At 43.4% G+C, this 24,731-nt stretch overlaps 1 protein-coding gene across 2 annotated transcripts in view; it reads right to left on the bottom strand.

Annotated features, from left to right (window-relative positions):
• Positions 1–24,517, bottom strand: part of LOC109925037 (aspartyl aminopeptidase) — a 39,295-nt gene extending 14,778 nt beyond the window's left edge. Inside the window, exons 1-4 of one of the 2 annotated variants that reach the window (XM_048599323.1) lie at positions 22,914–24,517; positions 17,868–17,958; positions 7,679–7,767; positions 3,227–3,340 (exon numbers count right to left, since the gene is read on the bottom strand). In XM_048599323.1, coding sequence (XP_048455280.1) covers positions 3,227–3,340; positions 7,679–7,767; positions 17,868–17,955 — 291 coding nt within the window. In that variant the 5' untranslated portion in view covers positions 17,956–17,958; positions 22,914–24,517. The remainder of the gene's footprint in view (positions 1–3,226; positions 3,341–7,678; positions 7,768–17,867; positions 17,959–22,913) is intronic. The other variant, XM_048599322.1, reaches the window with a different exon arrangement.
• Positions 24,518–24,731: the final 214 nt, after the last annotated feature.

Raw genomic sequence — 24,731 nt, forward strand, 5'->3', positions numbered from 1 at the left:
AGGCCCGAAACGTCAGCCTTTCTGCTCCTATGGTGCTGCTTGGCCTGCTGTGTTCATCCAGCTCTGCACCTTGTTGTCAGTGGAGGAGTCGAGATGGGCGATGGTGAAGGACAGCTGTCTTCAGCCGGAAGTGTTGAGTGGATGATCCACCTCGGTCTCCTCCAGTGGTCCCCAGCACTGCTAGTCTTCAGCCAATTTGATTCACTCCATGTGATGGCAAGAAATGATTAGAGGCACTGGATACTGCAAAAGCTGTGAGCTGTGACAAAATTCCAGTAATAGTACTAAAGACTTGTGCTCCAGAACTTGCTGCTCCTCTAGCCAAGCTGCTCCAATACAGTTAAAACACTGGCATCTATCTAACCATGTGGAAAATTGACCGTGTTTGTCCTGTACATAAAAAGCAGGACAAATCCAACCCAGCCAATTACCGCACCATCAGTCTACTCTCGATCATCAATGAAGTGATGGAAGGTGTCATCAACAGCGCTATCAAACAGCACCTCCTCAGCATTAACCTGCTCAGTGACACCCAGTTTGTGTTCCGCCAGGGCCACTCAGCTCCTGATCTCATTACAGCCTTGGTTCAAACATTGAGAAAAGAACTGAATTCCAGAGGTGAGGTGAGCGAGACAGCCCTTGACATCAAGACTGCAGTAAACTGAGTCTGGCATCAAGGAGCCCTCGCAAAACTGGAATCAAAAGGAATCAGGTTGGAGTCACACCTGATACATTGGAAGATGGTTGTGGCTGTTGGAGGTCAGTCATCTCAAATCCAGGACATCTCTGCAGGAGTTCCTCAGGGTAATGTCCTAGGCCCAACCATCCTCAAACGCTTCATCAATGACCCTCCCTTCATCATGAGGAGAGAAGTGAGGATGTTCGCCGATGATTGCACAATGTTCAGCACCATCAGCGATTCCTCAGATACTGAAGCAGCGCCTGTTCAAATGCAACAAGATCTGGACAATATCCAGGCTTGGGCTGATACTTGGCAAAACATTCACGCCTCACAAAAGCCAGTCAATGACCTTCACCAATAAGAAAGAACATTAACTATCACTCCTTGACATTCAATGGTGTTACCATTGCTGCTAGCCCTGGGGATTACCATTGACTAGAAACTCAACTGGATTCACCAGGTAAATACAGTGGCTACAAGAGCAGCTCAGAGGCTAGAAACACTGTGATAAGTAACTCACCTCGACTCCCCAAAGCCTGTCCACCATCTACAAAGCACAGCTCAGGGGTGTGATGGAATATTCCCCACTTGCCTGGATGGGTGCAGCTCCAACAACACTAAAGAAGCTTGATACTGTTATGGAAAAGCAGCCCATTTTGAGTCGCACCATGTCCACAAGTATCCATTTCCTCCACCAGTGACACTCAGTAGCAGCAGTGTATACTATCTACGAGATGCACTGCAGAGATGCACCAAAGATACTCAGACAGTACTGTACAAACTGAAGACCTCTCCATCTAGAAGGACAAGGGCAGCAGATACGTGGGAACACCATCCCCTTCAAGTTCCCTTCCAAGCCCTGCATCATCCTGACATGGAAATATATCCTTGTTCCTTCACTGTCACTGGGTCAAAATCCTGGAATTCCCTCCCTAATGGCACTGTGGGTCTACCTACAGCACAGGGACTGCAGCGGTTCAAGAAGGCAGCTCACCAACACCTTCTCAAGGACAGCTACGTAGGAATGGGCAATAAATGCTAGCCAAGCCAGCAACACCCACTTCCCAGGAGAGTTTTTAAAAAAGCTGCAAGTTGTCAGTCTACATGCAGAAAACAGACACTGTGCCTTCGACCAATGTTGCAAACGGCCACCCATAAAGAGGAGAACACCTGAAGCAATGTGCAAGAGCAGTTAAAGAGGGCACTGCAAGAGATTCTCTGGCTATTATTAGATAGATAAGAATGAACCGATGCAAGTTATCATTGTCATAATCTAAGTTCTTTCTTCAACAGTATCAGCTCTGGTGTTTCAGTGGTATTATTGGGCACAGTTCTCTAATGCTAGGGTTAGTTCGGTCAGGCAGCAGTTACAAAACATTACACTGTATCTTAACCCTCATCACACCTGCCCTAGGAGCAGTCAACACAAGCTTTGGTTACAACAAGTGAGGAAAAGTATTTCACTCTCATCACTGACATCCCTCACCTTGGTAAGCAGATATACATAAAATAAGATAAGGGACAATTTAGAAAGAGGAAATCGAGTGGCCTTGGGTGGGACAGGGGCAGACAGAAACAGAAATGGAAATTGAAAGGTAGTTTTCCAAACAGGTCGGTACCAAAAATAAGCACTGCTTCCTACAGTCCTCTTCTCTGAAACAAATTCTCCTTCCCATAGGCCTGACATTTATTTTCTTCTAAATAATTGTTTGACAGTATAGAACTTGAACACTGTTGAGAAGAAAGATATGTAAGCCCAAGGTTTTTGTCTCTCATTCATCAGGACGAATGCAAGAATACTAAATTTCGCATCAGGTGTGAAAGCTCAGCTTGTAATGTGGTTCACTTGCACTTACTAGAAGTCACATACGTTCAGACACAGGGACCCATTCTCTACAAACAAAAGGGTCATGTTCAAGCCTTTTGTGAATTACCTGGGAGCGTGGTGAACCTGTAGCTCTTCATTGTTTACTCCATCACAACACTTCAGTCAGAGTCAATTTGCCAACTAAATAATACTATCATCTCCAAATAATCCCAATGTAGCATAAAACGTTGGGATTATTTGAATTGGGATTATGTGAAATTTGGCATTTTTGACTTTGCCCTGGTAAGCACAAGACAAGAATTGTCAGCAACAGGTCTTTCTTTCCAGCGATTTCTCTACCATTCAAGATTTTAGCCAATCCCTTTCTGTCCATAATGGTATGAAGTTGGTTTGTTTGGAGAGCGTGCGCCTATCTTGGAGGAATGACAGCTCTCCCCTGACAGCACAACCTTGTATCCATTCTCCAGTTTTATTCACTCCCTCAATTATCTGCCAGACGTATTATGGGAAAGTACCTAGTAAATGATGTTGTTTTCTTACACTGCCCATTAAAACCATTCACTTCCCCTCCAAGATCAACAGCGCTCACAGAGCACGGTGAATTACATTCGCTTCATATTACATGTGCTGTACCCAGCAGGATTCCCATCCCTTGGATTTTCTCGCCTGCCCTACCTACAGTACCAGAACCATGTCGGGTGATATTCCATACTTACCCGTAGGCAGGGGCTGTCTGTGTGAGCTCCAATCATGCTAAATCCATTCCCTGGTGTGTACTTGGCTCCCACTGCAAAGGCAATTATTGTAGAGTAGTTCCTTGTCATGTAATACTGAATAAAGCAAAGAGGAATTACACAGAGTTCAGTCAGTAATCTGTGGAGTGCGCTTAACAATTTTATTTTGAGTTACCAGCAAAATTTAAGGGACTCAGAATTCTTGGATGAAGTAACTGAGGGGTAAGAACAAAGAACAATACAGCACAGGAACAAGCCCTTCGGCCCTCCAAGCCTGCGCCGACACATTTTGCTCTTTCATACTAAAACTGTGTCACTTTACAGGGTCCGTATCCCTCAATTCCCTTCTTCTTCATGTATTCGTCCTGCGGCTTCTTGAATGCAGCTATTGTGTCTGCTTCCACCACCTTCTCTGGCAGCACGTTCCAGACACTCACCACCCTTTGTGTTAAAAACTTGCCTTGCACATGTCTTTTAAACATCCCCCTCTCCCCTCCACACTGAACCGGTATCTCCTAGTAATTGACCCCTCCACCCTGGGAAAAAGCCTCATACTTCCCCTCTATGGAATGGATGACGGTACTGTGGTTAATGTCGTATATCTGAACATTCATAAGGCATTTGATAATAGAGAACGGAGTCAAAGCCCACAGGATGAAAGCGAAAATAGCAGCATGAATGAAAAAGTGGCAAAAGGCCAGAAAACAGGGAATTGTGGTGAACGATTGTTTTGGATGGAGGGTAGTATACAGTGGAGACGTCCAACTCAAGTTTTTGGGCTGCTACACTTTTCGAAGTACCTTGGAGTTAGGTATACAGTCATCATTTGAAAGTTTGCAGATGATATGAAAGTGGAGATGTAGTGCACAATGACAAAGATGGATTTCACACAGACAGACTGGAAACATGGGCAGAAGTGTGACAGATCAAAGAAGTGAGAATTTACGTCTTGACAAGAAGAATGGGCAGTGGCAATGTCAACCAATTGGTGCAATTTTAATAGGAAGAAGGGAAGAGGAATACCTACCTGTGGGTGTATATACAAAAGCCTTTGAAGAAGGCAAGACTGTTGAAAGGTGGTTTTTAACAAAAACACACAAGGTCCTTTATAAAGGCATAGGGTACATATGCAAGGCTCTTTTGTTAAACCTTTAGAAAACATTGCTTAGCCTCAACTGGAATTTTTTGCCCAATACTGGACTACACTTTAAAACAACCTTGCAGGGGAAATTGACACCAAGGATGATGAACTACAGTTAAAGAGAGAGAGAGAGAGACAGGAGAAGCTAAGATTATTTTCCTTAAAGCAGGGGGAGATTTTCAAAATATTTAATAAAAGAGTTAAAAAATCACAAATGGTTTGACAAAATAAATAAAGGAAAAAGGTTTCCAGAGGTGGGAGGGTCAGTAATCAAAGGATACGGTTTTAAGATGATTGGCAAAATAACCAAAACTACATCAAATCATAGAATGGCAAAGCACAGAATTAGCCAATTAATGTGGCATAAGATTTGGGGATTTTCTGTATAGCTATTTAAAATGCCACAAACAGGTGCAGAAAATAGTCCAGAAGGCCAATGGAATGCTGGTGTTTATATCTAAAGGGCTGGAGTATAAGGATGCAGATGTTATGGTGTAGTTATACAAAACCCTTGTTAGGTCCCACTTAAGAGTACAAGTGAACAGATCTGAGTACCACACTTCAGGAAGGATACCTAGGCCTCGGAGGGAGTTTAAAACAGGTTCACAAGAATGATAACTGGACATCCGGGGTTAAATCATGAGGACAAATTAGCCCTTTATTCTGTAGGATTTATAAGGTTAAAGGGTGATCTAATTAAGGTCATCAGGATATTAACAGGGAAAGACAGGGTAGGTAAAGATAACCTATTTCCACTGGTTGAAGATTCTAGAACCAGGGGTCATAATCTAAGAATCAGGGCCAGGCCATTCAGGGGACATGTTAGAAAGCAATTCTTCACGCAAAGGGCAGTGGAGGTTTGGAACTCTCTTCCTCAAATGACGGTCAATGCTAATTCAATTATTAAACTTAAATCCAAGAGGGATAATTTTTTATTAAGCAAAGGTTATCAAGGGATATAGGCTCAAGGCAGGCATGTGAAGTTGGTCCACAGATCAGCCATGATCTTAGCGAATGGCACAGCAACTTGAGGGGCTGAATGGCCTTCTGTTCCTATGAATTCCTATAGCGTCTGCACTGGCCTTCTGAATAAGCAACTCACCTAGTGACACTCGACCATTTTCTTCCCCTTATCCCAAATATTCTTCCATTTCAGTTAATAATCTAATTCTCTCTTGAACACCACAAATGAATCTGTCTCCACTGCACTCTCAGGCATTGCATTCCAGACTCTAACTACTCACTGTGTGATTTGGAACACCTCGATCAAATCTCCTCTCAGCCTACTCCAAAAAGAATGGTTCCAATTCTCCAATCTATCCATGCAACTGATGTTTCTCATCCCAGCAGTCATATTCATCTTTTTATATCGTCTTATTGCTTTCATGTCCTTCCTAAAGTGTGGCTTCCAGAACCAATACAACAGTTGTCTTGAGGCCACACCAGCATTTCATACAAGTTCAACATAACCTCCTTGTTCTTGCCCTCTATGCCCTTTTATAAAACCTAGCATAGTGCATGCTTTATGAACCACTGTCTCAACCTGTCCTGCCATCTGCAATAATTTATGCACATATATACCCAAGTTGTTCTGCTCCTATACCCTATTGCCTTTTCTACCCAAATGACACACTTCACCATACACTGCGTTAAATTTTATCTACCACCTAACCACCCAGTCAACTAACCAATGTCTTTTTGAAGTTCTACATTATTGTCCTCACAATCTTCCTCAGTTACAGTATTTCCAAGTTTTGTATTGACTGCAAACTTTGAAAATGTGCCTCCTACATCAAGATCCAGATTATTCATATTCATATTCATGAGGTCCCAGCAATGACCCCTGGGGAACTGCACTTCAAACCTTCCTCCAGTCCAAAAAACAACCATTAACCACACAGTTAATTTGGTCTCAATGTTGGTCCTGTCTCTTGAATGACATGAGCTTTAATTTTCCTCAAGTCTTGTGCAACACTGCACTTAGGACATTATGGAAATGCATAACTCAAGCAAGTTGTGGGGATAGGTTTAAAACAGATGAGGGGGCATTATGTATCTCAAAGGGTTGTGAATCTGTGGAATTTGTCACCCCAGAGTGCAATGGATGTTGGGTCAGTGAATAAATTTGAGGAGATAGGCCCATTTTTAATTAGCGATGGGTTAACGGGTTACAGACAGTGGGCAAAAAAGTGGAGCTGAGGCTGAACTGAGGTCAGCCATGATCATATCAAATGGCTAGAAGGTGAACTGCCTACTCCAGCTCCTAGTTCTTATGTCCTTAAACACAATTTGCCCTCATTAATCCATGCCTGATTTTCCTGAATGAACTGTCATTCACCCACGTGACTATTCCTTTTGTCCTGAATTGTCATGTCCAGAAACTTCCCCACTACCGAGGTTAAACTGACTGGACTACAGCTGCGTTTTGTTTTAGGCACTGCGAGCTGTGATCTGGAATGCACTGTCTGAAAGGGTAACGGAAGCATATTCAACAGTTACATTTGAAAGAGAACTGGATAAATGTTTGGAGGGAAAGGAAATATCAACGAATGGCAAAAGTGCAGGAAAGTCAAACTGATTGGATTACTTCAGTATAATGCTTGCACAGACATGATGGACTGATTGGCCTTCTCCTTTGCTTTACCATTTTATGATTTTATTGTTGGATGCAATTAATTCATAGAGCAGATGCTAAGAAGAGACTCCAGTAACGATTAAAGGTATTTCCCATAATTCATAGAAAGTGCTGGATTTTCTGAAAGCCAAAAGAGAATTTGCAAGATTAAATGATGAGTGCTGTTTGGGACCAAGTGATCAATGCCAATAAATTTCAGTCAAACAGCTGGGCTGTCTGTTGAAAAACAGGCTGCCTGAAGGTTGCCTTCAGCTTGTAAAGCTGTACACCAGCCACAGAGTCAAAACGTCCAGGGAGCAAAATAAAAATCACTTTTGAATCAACACTTAGGTTCAGGCTGGGGTGGGGTTGGGGGAGAAGACTAAAGACTAGCACGCACTGTTTGGACTGAAGGGTCTGTTCCTGTGTTGTAATTCTCGTTTATTTCTATACAAGTACTATAATTCTGAAAGCACACTGTTCATCAGGCAGTAGGATCACGTCTGTGATAACACGGTGTAGAGCTGGATGAACACAGCAGGCCAAGCAGCATCAGAGGAGCAGGAAAGCTGATGTTTCGGGCCTAGACCCTTCTCAGGATTATGTCTGTCATTGTTTTTAGTGGAAATTCCTGAGGAAGGTAGTTGCCTAGGCTGCATGCTCCCACCTGTCCACTCACCTTGTTGGAAGGTTTCAGGTCCCAGTGGTCAACCTCCTTTAGTTCCTGGAAGCCAGCTGAACAAAGTCGTCGCTTGCACTCTTCAACAACTGCAACAAGAAAGCAATGAACTGATCATTCAACCAGATCAGCTTAATATGGAAAAACATCACCTAACGGGGTACGTTCTTGATCATTCAGAGTAGTGAGATCTTTGAGAACCCTGGTCTAGGAACATTGAGACAGTAGAAACAAGAGAAGGCCGTTCAGTCTCCATTTGGAACCACTCACGGCTGATCTGCACTCGAACTCCACTTCTTTTTATTCATTCACAGGATGCAGGCATGTCACTGGTGAGTATTACCCATCCCTAATTTTGCCACCTTGAACCTACAGAACAAATGAGTGGTTTGCTTGGCCAATTCAGAGGGTTTTTAAAGTGTCAATCACATTGGTGTAGGTTTTATGTAGGCCAGACCAGGTAAAGACGGCAGATTTCCTTCCCTAAAGGACATTAGTGAGCCAAGTGGGTTTTTACAACAATATTTGTGGTTAAATACCAACGGGCTTGATTGGCACCACATCCACAAACATCTGCCCCCCTCCACCACGAATGCTCAGTGTGTACCATTTGCAAGATGCACTGCAGAAAATCACCAAGGCTCCGTAGATAGCAAATTCCAAACCCACAATCATCGTCATCTAGAAGGACAAGGCCAGCAGATACCTGGGAACACCACTACCTGCAAACACCACCACCAAGGGTTGGACCAAAGGGAGAGGCTAAAAAGGCTGGAGCCATTTTCCCTGGAGCATCAGAGGTTTATAAAACCATGAGGGGCATGGATAAGGTAAATAGACAAGGTCATTTTCCCAGGGTAGGAGAGTCCAAAACTAGAGGGCATAGGTTAGGCTGAGAGGGGAAAGATTTAAAAGGGACCTAAGGGGCAGCTTTTTCACACTGAGGGTGGTGCGTCTATGGAATGAGTTGCCAGAGGAAGTGGTGGAAGCTGGTACAATTACAACATTTAAAAGGCATCTGGATGGGGATATGAATAGGAAGGGTTTAGAGGGATATGGGCCACATGCTGACAAATGGGACTAGGTTTATTTAGGATATCTAGTCGGCATGGACGAGTTAGTCTGAAGGGTTTGTTTTCATGCTATACATCTCTATGACTGTGTGCAAGTTCTACACTGCTAATTCACTGTCGCTGGGTTAAAATCTTTGAACTCTGGCCCTAATGACATTGTAGGTGCGTGTACACCAAATGGAATTCAGTGATTAAAAAAGGCAGCTCTCCACCACCTTCTCAATGGTATCAAGGGACGAGGAATGAGCCAGTGACGTCCGCAGCATGAGTGAATAAAACATGTCAACAATGGTGACCATTACTGTACAAGTCAAATGGCTGGGAACCTCACCAGAACAAGGAACAACCCTTTAAGGAAGGGTTCAAAATTATAAGGGCAGAGAAACTAAATAAAATGAATATTGAATGGCCCAACAGACTCATCATATTGTCCGAGTTGCTTTTAATCAGCTTCATCAAGGGGAACAAAGGTTGGGAGAGATTGCAGCAGCCTGGAAAAGACTATTGCACAATATGGACACTACAATCAACAGCTTCAAAATATTCTGTGGTGATGAGTGATTTCAAAGGCACAGGTTCTAAAGTAGCAATCAGTCATAAAAGGAGCTCCATTAATGGCTTTTGAAGAAGGCTCTTACCTTAAGTGGGATCTACAGCTCTATGCACTTCATTTTCCACCAGCTGGATACAATTTTAAGGGACAAGGAATGAGTGTTTTGGCTGCAGTTTCAACAAGGGATGGCGAAGAGATACACAGCACCGCCGTCCTAACACCATCAACAAGTGATTATGTGCACTGGCACGATTTGGCCAAACACATTTCACAAAGACACTGCTTCAGATCAAAACTTTTACTCTCTCTATTTTCTCCCCCCATCGATCTGGAAGGTGCACAGATATGATTCCACAGCTTCTGCTCACTGTCATTTCCTCAAGTTTCAATCCTTCATGTCTGACATTAGTCCGGTGTCAAAAGCTAATGAACAGGTACAAAAAATAATTGTAGGATAGTGACCTTGACTTACGGGGGCTGGTATGCAGAAGGTACAAGTTATAAAAATTCTCATTAGCCAAAACTGGTCACATCCCAGGGAGGATACATTGACTTTTGACTGTAGAAATGCAGAGATTCCAAATGGTACCAAGAGTAAAAGTTATGAGGCCAGGTTCCAAAAGACCATGGGAGTAAGAGTAGGCTACACTGCCCATAAAGCCACTCCATAATACAATGAGATATCCCTGCTGTCAATGATGGAAGAGCTCAGACCATTAGTGCAAAAGACAAGCGATTGCATCCACCTTCAGCTAGAAGTGATGAATGGATGATTTATCTCAGCCTCCTCCTGAGGTCGGAGTCATAGAGACATACAGCACGGGAACAGACCCTTCAGTCCAACCCGTCCATGCTGACCAGATATCCTAAATAATTCTAGTCCCATTTGCCAGCATTTGGCCCATATCCCTCTGAGCCCTTCCTATTCATATCCCCATCCAGATGCCTTTTAAATGTTGTAATTGTACCAGCCTCCACCACTTCCTCTGGCAACTCATTCCATACACGCACCATCCTCTGCGTGAAAAGGTTTCTCCTTAGGTCCCTTTTATATGTTTCCCCTCTCACCTTAAACCTGTGCCGTCTAGTTTTGGACCCCCGCCAACCCAGGGAAAAGACCTTGTCTATTTACCCTATCCATGCCCCTCATGATTTTATAAACCTCTATAAGGTCACCCCTCAGCCTCTGACACTCCAGGGAAAATAGCCCCAGCCTATTCAGCCTATCCCTATAGCTCAAACCCTCCAACCCAGGCAACATCTTCATAATTCTTTTCTAAACCCTTTCTAATTGCACTACATCCTTCCTATAGGAGGCCGACCAGAATTGCACGCAATACTCCAAAAGTATTGGGAGCCTCTCAACTCCTATACTCAATGTGCTGACCAACAAAGGCAAGCATACCAAATGCTTTCTTCACTATCCTACCTACCATTTTCAATAAACTATGAACCTGCACTCCAAGGTCTATTTGCTCAGCAACACTCCCCAGGACCTTACCATTAAGTGTATAAGTCCTGCCTTGATTCGCCTTTCCAAAATGTAGTACCTCACATGTATCAAAATTAAATTTCATCTGCCACTCCTCAGCCCATCGGCCCATCTGATCAAGATCTCACTGTACCCTGAGGTAACTTTCTTCGCTGTCCACTACACCTCCAATTTTAGTGTCATCTGCAAACTCACTAACCATACCTCATATATTCACATCCAATTTATTTATACAACTGACAAAAAGCAATGGACCCAGCACTAATCCTTTGGCACACCACTGGTCACAGGACTCTAAGTCTGAAAAGCAACCCTCCATCACCATGTCCTCAGCATCACAGATGCCAGTCTTCAACCAATTGAATTCAGTACACAGGATATCAAAAATTGGCTGAAGGCACTGGACACTGCAAAGGCTATGGGCTCTGACAAGATTCCAGGAATTGTACATATGACTTGTGTTCCATAACCAGCCTTGGCCCTGGTCCATCTGTTCCAGAACAGCTACAACATTGGGATTGTCTGGACAATTACAGAGTTTAACGCTGAAAAGTGTGAGGTGATTCATTTTGGAAGGACAAACTTGAAAGCAGAATACAGGGTTAACAGAAAAATTCCTGGCAGTGTAGAGGAGCAGAGGGATCTCGGGGTTCATGTCCACAGTTCCCTGAAAGCTGCCACCCAGGTGGATAGAGTTGTTAAGAAGGCGTATGGTGTGTTAGCTTTCATTAATAGAGGGATTGAGTTCAAGAGCCGTGAAGTTATGCTCCAGCTATACAAAAGCCTGGTTCGGCCACACTTGGAGTATTGTGTCCAGTTCTGGTCGCCTCATTACAGTAAAGATGTGGAAGCGTTGGAAAAGGTACAGAGGAGATTTACCAGGATGTTGCCTGGAATGGAGGGAAGGTCTCACGAGGAAAGGTAGAGAGAGCTAGAGCTTCTCTCTTTAGAGCGACGAAGGATGATAGGTGACTTCATACAGGTGTACAAAATTATCAGAGGTATAGATAGAGTGGACAGCCAGAGACTTTTTCCTAGGGTAGAGGTAGCTATTATGAGGGGGCATAGTTTTAAAGTGAGTGGAGGTAGATACAGGGGAGACGTCAGAGGTAGGTTCTTTACTCAGAGTGGTAGGGGCGTGGAATGCATTGCCGGAGAGGGTAGTGGAGTCAGCCTCATTAGGGGCATTTAAGCTGCTATTAGATAGGCATATGGATGATAGTATAAGGTAGGGGTGGAGGTTAGATAGACCTTAGGTTTAGGATAAAAGTTCGGCACAACATCGTGGGCCGAAGGGCCTGTACTGTGCTGTTCTGTTCTATGTTGTATATGTTCTATTATTCTAATAGGGAACATTACATAAGTATGTCTGTGCGTAAAAAGCAGAACAAATCCAACTTTGCCAATTCCTGCCCCATCAGTCTACTCTTAATCATTAATTAAGTAATAGAATTTTTTTTCTTTATTCATTCATGGGATGAGGGCGTCACCAGCTAGGCAGCATCTATTGCCCAGAGGGCAGTTAAGAGTCAAACACATTTGTTGTGGGTCTGGAGTCAAATGTAGGCCTGACCAGGTAAGGATGGCAGTTTCCTTCCCTAAAGGGCATTAGTGAACTAGATGGGTTTTTCCAACAATTGACAATGGATTCATGGGCATCATTAGGCTCTAAATTCCAGGTATTTATTGAATCCAAATTCCACCATCTGCCATGGTGGGATTTGAACCCGGGTCCCCAGAACATTCTCTGGATTAACAGTCCACCGATAATATAACTAGGCCATCACCTCCCCGTGGTGGGAATACGTCATCAACACCGCTATCAAGTGGTACTTGCAAAGGAATAACCTGCTGATGCCCAATTTGGATTCTACCAGGTCACTTGACTCCTGACACCAGTACAATATTCATGCAAAACAGAAAAAGAACTGAACTCTAGGAGGTGAGGTGAGAGTGACAGCACTTGACATTAAGGCAGTATTTGACAATGTGTGGCATTAAAGAACCCTAGTAAAACTGGAATCAATGGGAATCAGGGAAAACTCTTCACAGGTTGGAAGCATACCTGGCACATAGGTTAAATGGTTGTGGTTGTTGGAAATCAACCATCTCAACCTCAGGGCATCGGTGCAGGAGTTCCCAGAGTAATGCCCTAAGTCTAACCATTTTCAGGTGCTTCCCTCCATCATAGAGTTAGACATGGGGATCTTTGTTGATGACTGCACAACTGTCAGCACCATTCACGACTCCGCAGATACTGAAGAAGTACAATGCTTAATGCAGTAATACCTGAACAACAGCAAGCAAATCACACGCCATACAAGTGCAAGACATTGACCATCTCCAATAAGAGGCAGTGTAACCAGTGTCCTTTTACATTCATCACTGTCATCAATGAGTTACCTAATATCAACATTACCATTGACCAGAAATTGAACTGGACCATATTATGTAGCTACAAAGACAGATCAGAAGCTAGTGCAACAAGTAACTCACCTCCCGGCTCCCCAAAGCCTGACCACACTTACAAGGCATAGAGTGATAGAACTCTCCTCATTTGTCCAGATGAGTGAACTCCAGTAACATTCAAGAAGCTTGATACCGTTTGGGACCAAGCCGCCACTTGATTTGCACCAGATCCACACACATGCACTTCTTCCACTGACAGTAGCAGCGGTGTGTATTAGCTACAAGATGCATTTCAGTCTCCTTCGTCAAGTGCTTCAGTCCACATCATGTAGGTATACCCATAGTGTAATTAGGGAGGAAGCTTCAGGACTTTGACCCAGCAACGGTGAAGGAACGACAATATAATTCCAATTCAGATGGTGTGTAACTTGGTGGAAAATTTGCAGGTGCTAGCATTCCCACGTATATGCAACCATTGTCTTTCTAGATGCTAGCCGTCCTGTGTTCAGCAGGTGCTATTGAAAAAGCCTTGACGAGTTGCTGCAATGCATCTTGTAGATGGTACACACTGCTGCCACTGTGCATTGGTAGAGAATGAAATGAATATTGAAGGCAGTGAATAAAGTGCCAATCAGGTGTTTTTGTCCTGGATGGTGCCAAGTTACTGGAGTGTTGTTGGAGCAGCAACTATTCAGGCAAGTGGAGAATATTCTATCACTCCTGACTTGTGCCTTTTGAATAGTTGACAGGTTTTGGGGAAACAGGAAGTGAATTGGTCACTGCAGAATTCTTATCTTCCGACCTACTTGTAGCCACTGTGTTTACAGGGTTAGTCCAGTTACTTTCTGGTCAATAGTATGCCCCAGGACGTTAATAGTGGGTGTTTCAAGGGTATTGAAAGTAAAGGGATGATTGAGGGAAAACAGTTTTTCAAATAGCTGAAGATGGTTGGCTCCAGGACACGACCCTGTGAAATTTCTTCAGAAATGTCCTTGCTTTTACCATGTGCTTGTTTTGGAAGCAGGATTGGCAGGGACAGAGTAAGAATCGTTTCCACAACTGCTCTGTTCTCATTTAAACCATCAGAATCAGATAGGCTAGATTTATACTTTTCAGCTAAATTCAGTACCATGGCCAGCAACAACCAAGTCAATCACACAAAGAACAACAATAGGCCATATGGCCCTTTGAGCCTGATCCGCCATTCAATTAGATCATGATTGTTCCGATTTGAATAATAACTCTATTTTCTTGCATATCCTCTATAATCTTTCATCCCTGTGGTAATCAAGAATCTATCTCTAACTTACAAAATATCTGAAGCTTCTGCATCCACTGCCTTTTATGGAAGGGAATCCTGAAGACTCAAAATCCCAACAGAAAAAAACGTTTCCTCATCTCTTAAATGGATGACCCCTTATTTTTAAACCGTGGCCCCTCGTTCTAGATTTTCGCAGAAGAGGAAGCATCAACATCCACCTGGGATATACTGCAATCAATTCTGGTCTCCCTGCTATAGGAAGGATGTTGTGAAACTTGAAAGGGTGCAGGAAAGATATATTAGGATGGTGCCGGGATTGGAGGGTTTAAGCTATAGGGACGGGCTGAACAGGCTGGGGCTATTTTCCCTGGAGTGTCGGAGGGGTGACCTTATGGAAGTTCATAAAATCATGAGAGATATGAATAAGGCGAATAGTCAAGGTCTTTTCTCCAGGGTAGGGGAGTCCAAAACTAGAGGGCATAGGCTTAAGGTGAGAGGAGAAAGATTTAAAAGGGACCTAAGGACAACTTTTTCATGCAGAAGGTAGTGCTTGTATGCAATGAACTGCCAGAGGAAGTCCTGGAGGCTACTACAATTACAACATTTAAAAAGCATTTGGATCTGTATATGAGCAGAAAGGGTCTAGAAGGATATAGGCCAAATGCTGGCAAATGGGATTAGATTAATTTAGGATCATTGATCCGCATGGAAGAGTTGGACCAAATGGTCTGTTTCCATGCTCTACATCTCTATGACTCCAGGTCCTCTCAGGATCTTATCTGTTTGAATTAAGTCAGCTTTGACTCTTGTAAACTCCACGGGATACAGGCCTAGCCACTGTCAGTGTCATTATCAGCAATAACAAGTTCGGAACTATGGAACTGTTCAAGTCCAGTGTGACATTTCTTCAGAACTAAAGTATTCCATTCCTGAATCCATTTGCAAGTTGATTTGAAATACAATGCAGGACAATGTAAACCAGCCATTCATAAGCACAGGAAATGTTTCTACGTCAGGTCCTTGAAATTACACACTTGTATGGGATCGCACTCCTCAGTACAAGTCTTTATAAGTCAGGCGTTCATAAACTGGGGACTTCCTGCATTCATTATTAGCAGTTTCTTAGAACTGGCCTCAAAAATAGTACTCATAAAAAAGCCAATCCCGCCTTGCTTTTTACCTACAGCTTTGGTCTTTAAACCCAACTTTCACACAAGTATCTATGGTAAGAAGTTGTTGCCCATTTCATTTGGTCCGTTTAAGGGTTTAATATGTGCAACTGTCAGTACCCAACTTTTAATATCTCTAATTAATCAAGTGGCACCCCCTAGGAACATAAAGTATTGCGGGATCATAAAACGTGAAGCACTTTGCAAGTGGATGTAATGCGTGGGACCAACAGAAGTGGGTGGGGGTGGCAGGAGCTGGAGAATGGCATGAGAGGTGCAGTTATTATATGGAGAGTCTTGAATGAGATTGGGTTGGCATAAGGATGGGTAGAAACGAGGGTGGATTATATGAGAGTGATGGCATGGGAAGGATGGGACAGCATGAGGTGATGATCTAGAAAGAGACACGTTGCCAAAATTGGCAAGTCAGCACCATTTCTCTTGCAACTTAACTTGTGATGTTTGTTTGAAATTTGGATTCATGCATTTATCCTGACGAGTGCAAGATGAAAAGCTCTGATATTGCATTTCTCTCTTCAGAAATATTCTAGTACTGTCACACTAAAGTTATTGTACCACAGATGCCTCTTGGTTCTCTGCTAGTTAAACCTAAGACTGAAAGAGAAATTATTAAATGAAATGCTAAAGGGATATACAGTAAGTGCCATCAATCTGAAAGGAAGAAAGGTCAGGTGCCAGGAATATTAATTGCGCTTGCAAGAAAGATGACTACTGTTTTTGGTATAACCTGCCATCAAGAGAAATGGAAAGAGAAAGAAAAAAAATGCTTCATTCTGAAAGTTTGTTCACACCACAATGACCTTTACAAACGAAGCTGGAATGCTGTCCAAAAACAGAAGGAACACCCTTCATTTATTTAACGACTGCCATGGAATTTTTCAATTATTTACTCTTTTACAGGATGTAGGCGTTGCTAGCACGACAAGTATATACTGCCCACCCCTAATTTCCCTGGAATTGAGTGGCTGGCTAGGCTATTTTAGAGGGCAAGTCAGGTAGGTCAACTGTTCTACCCTTTCCCCCAAGCCACGCAAAACTGTAAATAAAAACTGAAAGAACTGTGGATGCTGTAAATCAGGAACAAAAACTGTACTGAGAAAGGGTCACCAGACCTGAAATGTTAACTGATATTTTCTTCACAGATGCTGCCAGACCTGCTGAACTTTTCCAGCAACTTGTTTTAGTTCCATGCAAAATTGTTTTCTCTTCAGGTGCTTGATCAATTCCTTTCGGAAAGTTGTTCTGCGCAAACTTAGATGGCATTGTCAATGATCAAACATGAACATATCTTAGGCAATGTCCGCAGAGTTTTCTAGTAATCATTGCTGGTGTGATACAATATATTATCATTTTGGACTTTAAAAAAAGAAATGGAAGGAGATAGATTTTGAGTAGTCCTGTGAAGGTGCTCATTATTTTAAAAAGGTCAGAAAGTCAGTTTGGAAGAGTGACTTCAACTTATCATTTCTAGGAAGGGATGTGACTTCAGTCAACTGCCTACCAGATCCCTGCAGTGTTAGTGGATTAACTAATTAGACTGCTGAGTTTATGATGGGCAGAGTAAACAGATAAAAGCCATTAAATTTATTTTTGACTTCAGAACAGAAAGATCAAAGTGTTGGTTCAGAATAATCAAGCATTTAGTTCAGGGAACTAGTCACATCAGCAGAAGTGGTTTCTAGTCTATAAAGTTTCCAAACCAGGAGAACTTGTATAAAATTATTCAAGTTTTTAGAACTGAAAATGTTTAGGAAATCAGAATTGAGAGAGGTTCATGCCAGGGGACTTGGAAAAGAATGGTAAAACGGTCTCTGCAGTCCAAGGAAAATAAACTGAGTCAGGGTTTGAGAGTTAAAAGAGGAGGTAAATTTCTCTGGAATTGAGCATCTCTAAAAAGATTGTGTTGGGAAACAGTTTTAACACTGCTTTGCTGTTAGTGTCAGGTTTGTTTTTTGTTTTGTTAAATAAATTTCTGTCATTAAAGAACACCAGCAGCCTCATATGAAAATGTTTAGTGACTAAGCAACAATGGTAATCAACCATAAAAATTAAACATATGGTCTATCAAGCCAGATTTCATTCTGGCATGTGACCCATCAACTGGGATCAGAACACTGGCTATTCTGAAACTGGAACTCAGAAGCAGTCAATGAAAATCTCCCTCATGATTATGCCATAATCTGTAAGTATTCAAATAAAATGGTCACTTACCATGGTAGGGGGACACCCCTTTATCCACAAAGGAGAGGAACTCCTTGGCAGCATTCTGCACTGCCTCTTTCAAACCTTTCGCACTCATAGTCTGAATGATGAAAAGGAAATTTTTTAAATCAGATGCTGTCTATTATCTACCCGAAGCACCAAACAACCCTGGATTGAGTTCAAAAACAAGTGGTTAATAAATTATGGCTTTCTAGGCCTTTTGAATAGAGACATAGCATATGAAAGTGACAAAGTTATTCTGCATCTTTATAAATCACTGGTCTATCCTAAACTAGAGCACTGTGTCCAATTCTGGACACCACACTTTTGACAGCATATCAATGCTTCAGCCAGACTGGAGATTTACTAAACTGGTACAAAGTGGCATGAGGAATTAGGACAAGTTAGAGTTCTTGCCTTTGGCATAGATATTGTCAGGGAGTGAATCAGGGTGTTGTGAGCAGTAAAAGCCTTTCATAGTTTCTCAAAGGAATCCCATAATTAATAGACATTAACTGTAGAGTGCAATCCTGCCCTTATGCAAAGTGTCAAGTTATTCTTTACCAGCAAGAATCACTCACAATCAAATGTGAGCACAGTTGAGATGCATTTTTGGTAGCCATGGCCCAGTTGGTGGCACTTTCACCTTATTCAGAAAGCTGAGTATTCAAATACAATTTCAGGACCTGAGCACAAAATCAAAATTGACACTCCAGTGAAGTACTGAGGAAGTGCTGCATTGCTGGAAGTGCTATCTTTCAGGTAAGACATTAAAACCAATGTCCTAACTGTGCTCCCAGACGGATGTAGATGCTGCCTCAAAGCATGAGGGACCTGGGTTCGATTCCACCCTCGGGCGACTGTCTGTGTGGAGTCTGCACATTCTCCACATGTTTGCGTGGGTTTCCTCCAGGTGCTCTGGTTTCTTCCCATAGTCCAAAGATGTGCAGGCTAGGTGGATTGGCCATGTTAAATTGCCCGTAGTATTCAGGGATGTGTACATTAGGGGGATGGGTCTGGGTGGGATGCTCCAAGGGTCGGTGTGGACTTGTTGCGCCAAAGGGCCTATTCCCACACTGTAGGGATTCTATGATCTATGATTATTCTGAACAATCACAGTGGCTGAGCCAGACGAGAGGAATCGCTGGGGAGAGGTCGTTTTCCAGGCTTGCTTCATTTCCTGTAGAAGAAGTCCAAATGTGGCTGTCTTCAGAAGAATTGGAGTGGGGTCACAGCCCCACACACCACCCCAGCTGTGGGTGTCACTGGCTGGGACAGTATTTATTCCGTAGCTGTTGTTACATTTGCACCAAGTATCTTGCTTTGCCATTTCAGAGGGCAATGAAAAGTAGGATCCAAGAGAAAACACTGGAAGTGAATAGCAGGCCTCACAAAATGCTTAGGAATACAGCTGGCACGAAAGAAAGTCCCAAACAGAATTCAACTGCATGAATGTCATTGCATGGAGTGTGGTCAATCAGATTGGGGAATTGCAGGCACAGATTACAGTGTGGAGCTATGATGTGGTGGTGACAGTGACCTGGCTCAGGGAAGGGCCAGACTGGGTATTCCATCTTTCTGGGTATAAGGTGTTTAGAAAAGGAGGAATGGGAGCTTTGTGCGGCAAGGAGAGCAGTGCATGGCTGGAGAAGGAGGATGTCTCACAGTATTGAAGGATGGAGTCAATTTGTTGAGTGCTGTGGAATGTAAAGGGTACAGTTACATTGCTCAGTATGCTTGATTGGGGAAAAGGATGTTGAAGAACAATCTGCAGGGAACCTAAAGAGAGAGGCCTGCATTCAGTAGTAGGTTCTTTACTCAGAGAGTGGTAGGGCCGTGGAATGCATTGCCAGAGAGGGTAGCAGAGTCGGCCTCATTCGGGGCATTTAAGCGGCTATTACTATCATATGGATGATAGTATAAGGTAGGGGTGGAGGTTAGATAGACCTTAGGTTTAGGGTAAAAGTTCGGCACAACATCGTGGGCCGAAGGGCCTATACTGTTCTATATTCTATGTTCTTAATGGAAGGGAACTTCTCTGTGCCCTAGTCAATACTTTCTTCTTTCATCTTTCTATGTATGGGAAAACAGTGGGAGGACAGTGTTGAGATGGAGCATCAGCCATGATCATGCTGGAGAACAGAGCAAGCTCAATGGACTGAATGGCCCACTCATGCTGCTATTTTCTTTGTGTCTCCTTTGTCAACATTACAAAGTACTTACTTGGTCCTCGTCACAATATTGCTTGTGGGAGCTTGCTTACAGAAATTCCTGTACCGTACATCAAAAGCACTTAATTGTTTGAATCTGGTGGTCATGAAAGGTGCTAAGTAAATACAAGTCTTTCTTTTTATTTTCTAAGTCCTAACTTCCTCATTCCTACCCCATCCAAGAGACTTGGTCCAGATTACTCGCCCTAACTGCACCCACAACATTTGCTTACGATCAGTAAGGCGGTCCAACCCTGAAATGAAAATAAACATAAAGTGGTTTGAAGACCTGCAGAACCAGTTCCAACATTTTACTGTTGTTGAAAACTTTCACCTCCACCTGACAATTTGCTGTTTCAAGTTAACTTTTGGCTTTTCATTTTCCAGTCCATCGTTGCAATTAGATACAAAAATAAAAGCATGGATTTACGTAGCGCCTTTCATCACCTCAAGCAGTGAAGCATTTCTGAGGGTGTTGTCACTGTAGGAAACACCCACAGCAAGGTCTCATAAGGAGATAGTAAGTGGGTAACAGATAAGACAGTGTGGAGCTGGAGGAACACAGCAGGCCAGGCAGCATCTGAAGAGCCGGAAAGTTGACATTTCAGGTCAGGACCCTTCTTCAGAAACGGCGAGAGAGACAGGCTCACTGGTCTCCAGCACTGAGTGACAGTCTCATTCATCAATCAGATGGAATAACTGCACAGAAGCCAGCATCCTGTCACCAAGTTACCCTTTATTTACATGTGCTCTGACCAGCCGGCTCAAAGCCAGTCCCTGGAAGGAACAGCGCTTCTAAGACTACAGTTTATATCTGTCAGCCAGGGCTCCCTGATTGGCCCAGATTAACAGCCGCAATCAAAGATCTCACAGTCAATGAGATCCACTTGGCCCTGGTTCCAATCACTGCAGATTCTCTACACAAAGGCAGCGTGAAGGGTCCAGACCCAAAATGTCAGCTTTCCTGCTCCTCTGATGCTGCTTGGCCTGCTGTGTTCATCCAGCTGTACACCTTGTTATCTCTTATCTTCACAGTTGTTTCTCCAGGCAAATCTAAGATAAGTCAGCCTATGATCTGTTTAAACGATGTGCGAGAGGTGAAAATTAGCCATGATTCCTACTGTTCCTATTTGAATAGTGCTGAATCCATCCGCAACAGCGAATGGCACTGGGTTTATCCTTTCATCTAAAGATCATCACCCCTGACAACACTTCCCTGCAGTATGCAACAACCTGGTTTTGTGCTCCAATCTCTTGACTGGGGTTTGACTTGGACCTCAGACAGCGCTGCACAGAAGCCACTAGCATGTTCTGATATTCAAATACTTTGCAAACATGATCATGAGGTAATTTGAGAAACTTTTCAAACTTTGCATATAGTCAGTCTGCTACAGTATTGTGAATTGATAGAGGATATGTTGTGAAACCTTTCTTGGTTGAATACCTAAATGTTCCTAGATGCAAAATCCCTTCAAAATTGTCCCTGAATTTCCAAAGAATTTCTCATCCAGAGGTTTTCTTCAATTCCAAGTTTTGAAAGGATGGTAGGCAAGCCGCAATGGTAGTTGGTTAATTATGTGGTACTAAATATTTCTAAAAATTTAGAGTGAAGTTTCGAGAAGATAAGGTATTGAGTTTTTGAATGGTCATCCTGCATAATCTATAGTTGTAACTTTTGTAATAATCTGTGGCTTGTGACTATTTAGTCTGAATTTTTGTTTTGTCTTTTGTCCAAACATGTGTTAAAATGTCGGACAAAAGCACTGAATTTCAGACGGGAGGCCAGAGCAAATGGCCTTGACTTTGTTCACTTTGGAAGGGAGAACAAAAGAACAGAATATTATTTAAATGGAGAAAAACTGCAGAAAGCAGCAACACAAAGGGACTTGAGGGGGGGACTTGTACATGATACACAGAAAGGTTGCACACAGGCGCAGTTGGTAATCAGGAAGGCTAATGGAATGTTGAAACAAAAGCAGAAGTTGCTGAAAAGCTCAGCAGGTCCGGCAGCATCTGTGAAGAGAAATCGGAGTTAATGTTTCAGGTCCAGTGACCCTTCCTCAGAACAGTGGCCTTTATTTCAATTGGTTTGGAGTATAGAGTAGGGAAGTCTTAGCACGGTGGCTCAGTAGTTAGCACTGTTGCCTCACCAGGGATCTGGGTTCAATCCCACCATCGGGCGACTGTCTGTGTGGAGTTTGCACATTCTCCCTGTGTCTGCATAGGTTTCCTCCGGGTGCTCCGGTTTCCTCCCACAGTACAAAGATGTGCAGGCTAGGAGGATTGGCCATGCTAAATTGCCCGTAGTGTTCAGGGATGTGTAGATTAGGTGGGTTATAGGGGAATGGGTCTGGGTGGGATGCTCCGAATGTCGGTGTGGACTTGTTGGGCCGAAGGGCCTGTTTCCACCCAGTACGATTCTATGAACTGTACAAGATGCTGGTGAGACCACATCTGGAGCCCTGTGAGCTGTGTAAGCCCCAGTATTTAAGGAAAGATATTCTTTCACTGGGGGCAGTTCAAAGAAGGTTCATTAGGATGAACCCTGTTATGGAGTGATTGTCTTACAAACAAAGGCTAAATAGGTTGAGTGTTTGCGTCTATTTGAAGGGGAGCCGGAGAGTCGGGGAATTGAGGGTCATAGGGAAAATGCAGGAAGTTGGACGAGTGTCGGATTAGCATGATTCTATTGAATGACAGAGCAGGCTTGAGGGACTGAATGGCCTACTCCTGTTTCTATTTATGGACATCAAGGCAGCATTTGACGAAATATGGCATTAAGAAGATCGAGCAAAACTCAAGTCAATGGGAATCCGAGAAAGCTCTCTGCTAGCTGGAGTCATACCTAGCACAAAGGACGGTGGTTGTGATCAGAACACTACAGCACAGGAACAGGACCATTACACCGTTGGAAACCAAACACCTTAGCTCCAGGAGTTCCTCAGGGTTGTGTACTAGGCCCAACCATGTTCAGCTGCTCCATTAATGACCTTCTCTCCACCATAATGTCAGAAGGGGGGGATATTTAATGATAGTTGCACAACCAGCAAATTTCATGTATCGTCAGATACTGAAGCTATCTGCATCCAAATGCAGAAAAACCTGGACAATATTTTTCTTAAAATTCATTTGTGAGATATTGGCATCAGTGGCTGGACCAGAATTTATTACCTATCCCTAACTGCGCCGTAGGCAGGTAACAGTCAACCACATTGCTGTGTCTGGAGTCACATGTAGGCCACTCCAGGTAAGGACGACCATTTCCTTCACTGAAAGACATTAGTGAACCAGATGGGTTTTCCTGACAATCAGCAATGGTTTCATGGTCATTTCCAGAATATTACTCAATTCAAATTCCACCATCTGCCACACAAACCCAGGTCCCCAGAACATTAGCTGGGTTTCTGGATTAACAATCTAGCAATAATACCATTAGGCCATCGCCTATACCCACCCATCATCTAGCTTTGGGCTAATAAGTGGCAAGTAATATTTATTCCAGACAAGTGCCAGTAATGGCCATCTCCAACAGAACAGGAATCAAATCATTGCCTTTGACATTAAAGGACATTATCATCACTGAATTCCCAACTAACAATGTTCAGGGGAGCTTACCATTGACCAAAACCTGATTGGATCATCCATATAAATATTGTGGCTAAAAAACTAAACCAGAGGCTGGGAATTCTACAGCGTAAAGCTCACCTCCTATTTCTAAGCCCAAAGCACAAATCAGGAATGTGATGGAACACTCCCTACTTGCCTGACAGGTTCAGCTCCAACAACACTTGGTATCTTGACACCATCCAAAACAAAGCTGCATAACATATCATCTGCCACTTTCAATGTTCATTCTCTTCACTGCTCTACAAGATGCAATGCTGCAGATTATCACAGCTCCTTAGATGGTACCTTCTAAACTCATGAGCTCTGTCATCTAGAAATGGGTCATGTCCCCTGTGTCTGAGGCAGAAGCTCTGGGTTCAAGTCCCTCTCCAGAACTTGGCAAACAAAGAAGGCATGTACATAATTGTAAATTCTCCCAACAAGTATCAATGTTAGGCAGCAACAGCAGGCATGATGCCCAGTCAGTAACAAATTCACCAAAGATCCTCAGGCTGCACCTTCCGAACCAGCAACCACTTCTGTCTAGAAAGACAGGGGCAGCAGGTACGTGGGAACACCACCACCTCCAAGCCACTGACTTGGAAATATATTGCTATTCCTTCAGTGTAATTGGGTCAAAATTCCCTCCCTGATGACACTGCCCCCAAGGACTGCATTACATTCTCAAGGGTAACTAGGAATGGGGCAATACTGCTAGCCCAGCCAGTGATGCCTAAATTCCCAGGAATGATTGAACGAATGAATGATTGTGAACAGAGGGGGTGGGGGGGTTCAGTGTGGTGATCCACTACCACCCCACCACCCTTCCCTGTGGTAATGCACCCACCCTGTAATGATCCACCCCCAGTGATCAACTCCCCCAGTAATACCCACCATGAGTGATCCACCCACTCCCCCGCGTAATCCCACCGCACCCCCCCACCCCTGCGGTGGGTGACCCACTCCTCCCCCATTCCCACAGTAACCACCCCCATTTTCCCACAGTAACCACCCCCATTTTCCCACAGTAACCCACCCCCCCATTCCCACAGTAACC

The sequence above is a fragment of the Rhincodon typus genome, chromosome 7, assembly GCF_021869965.1.
Source record: "Rhincodon typus isolate 14 chromosome 7, sRhiTyp1.1, whole genome shotgun sequence".
Classification (NCBI taxonomy): Eukaryota; Metazoa; Chordata; class Chondrichthyes; order Orectolobiformes; family Rhincodontidae; genus Rhincodon; species Rhincodon typus.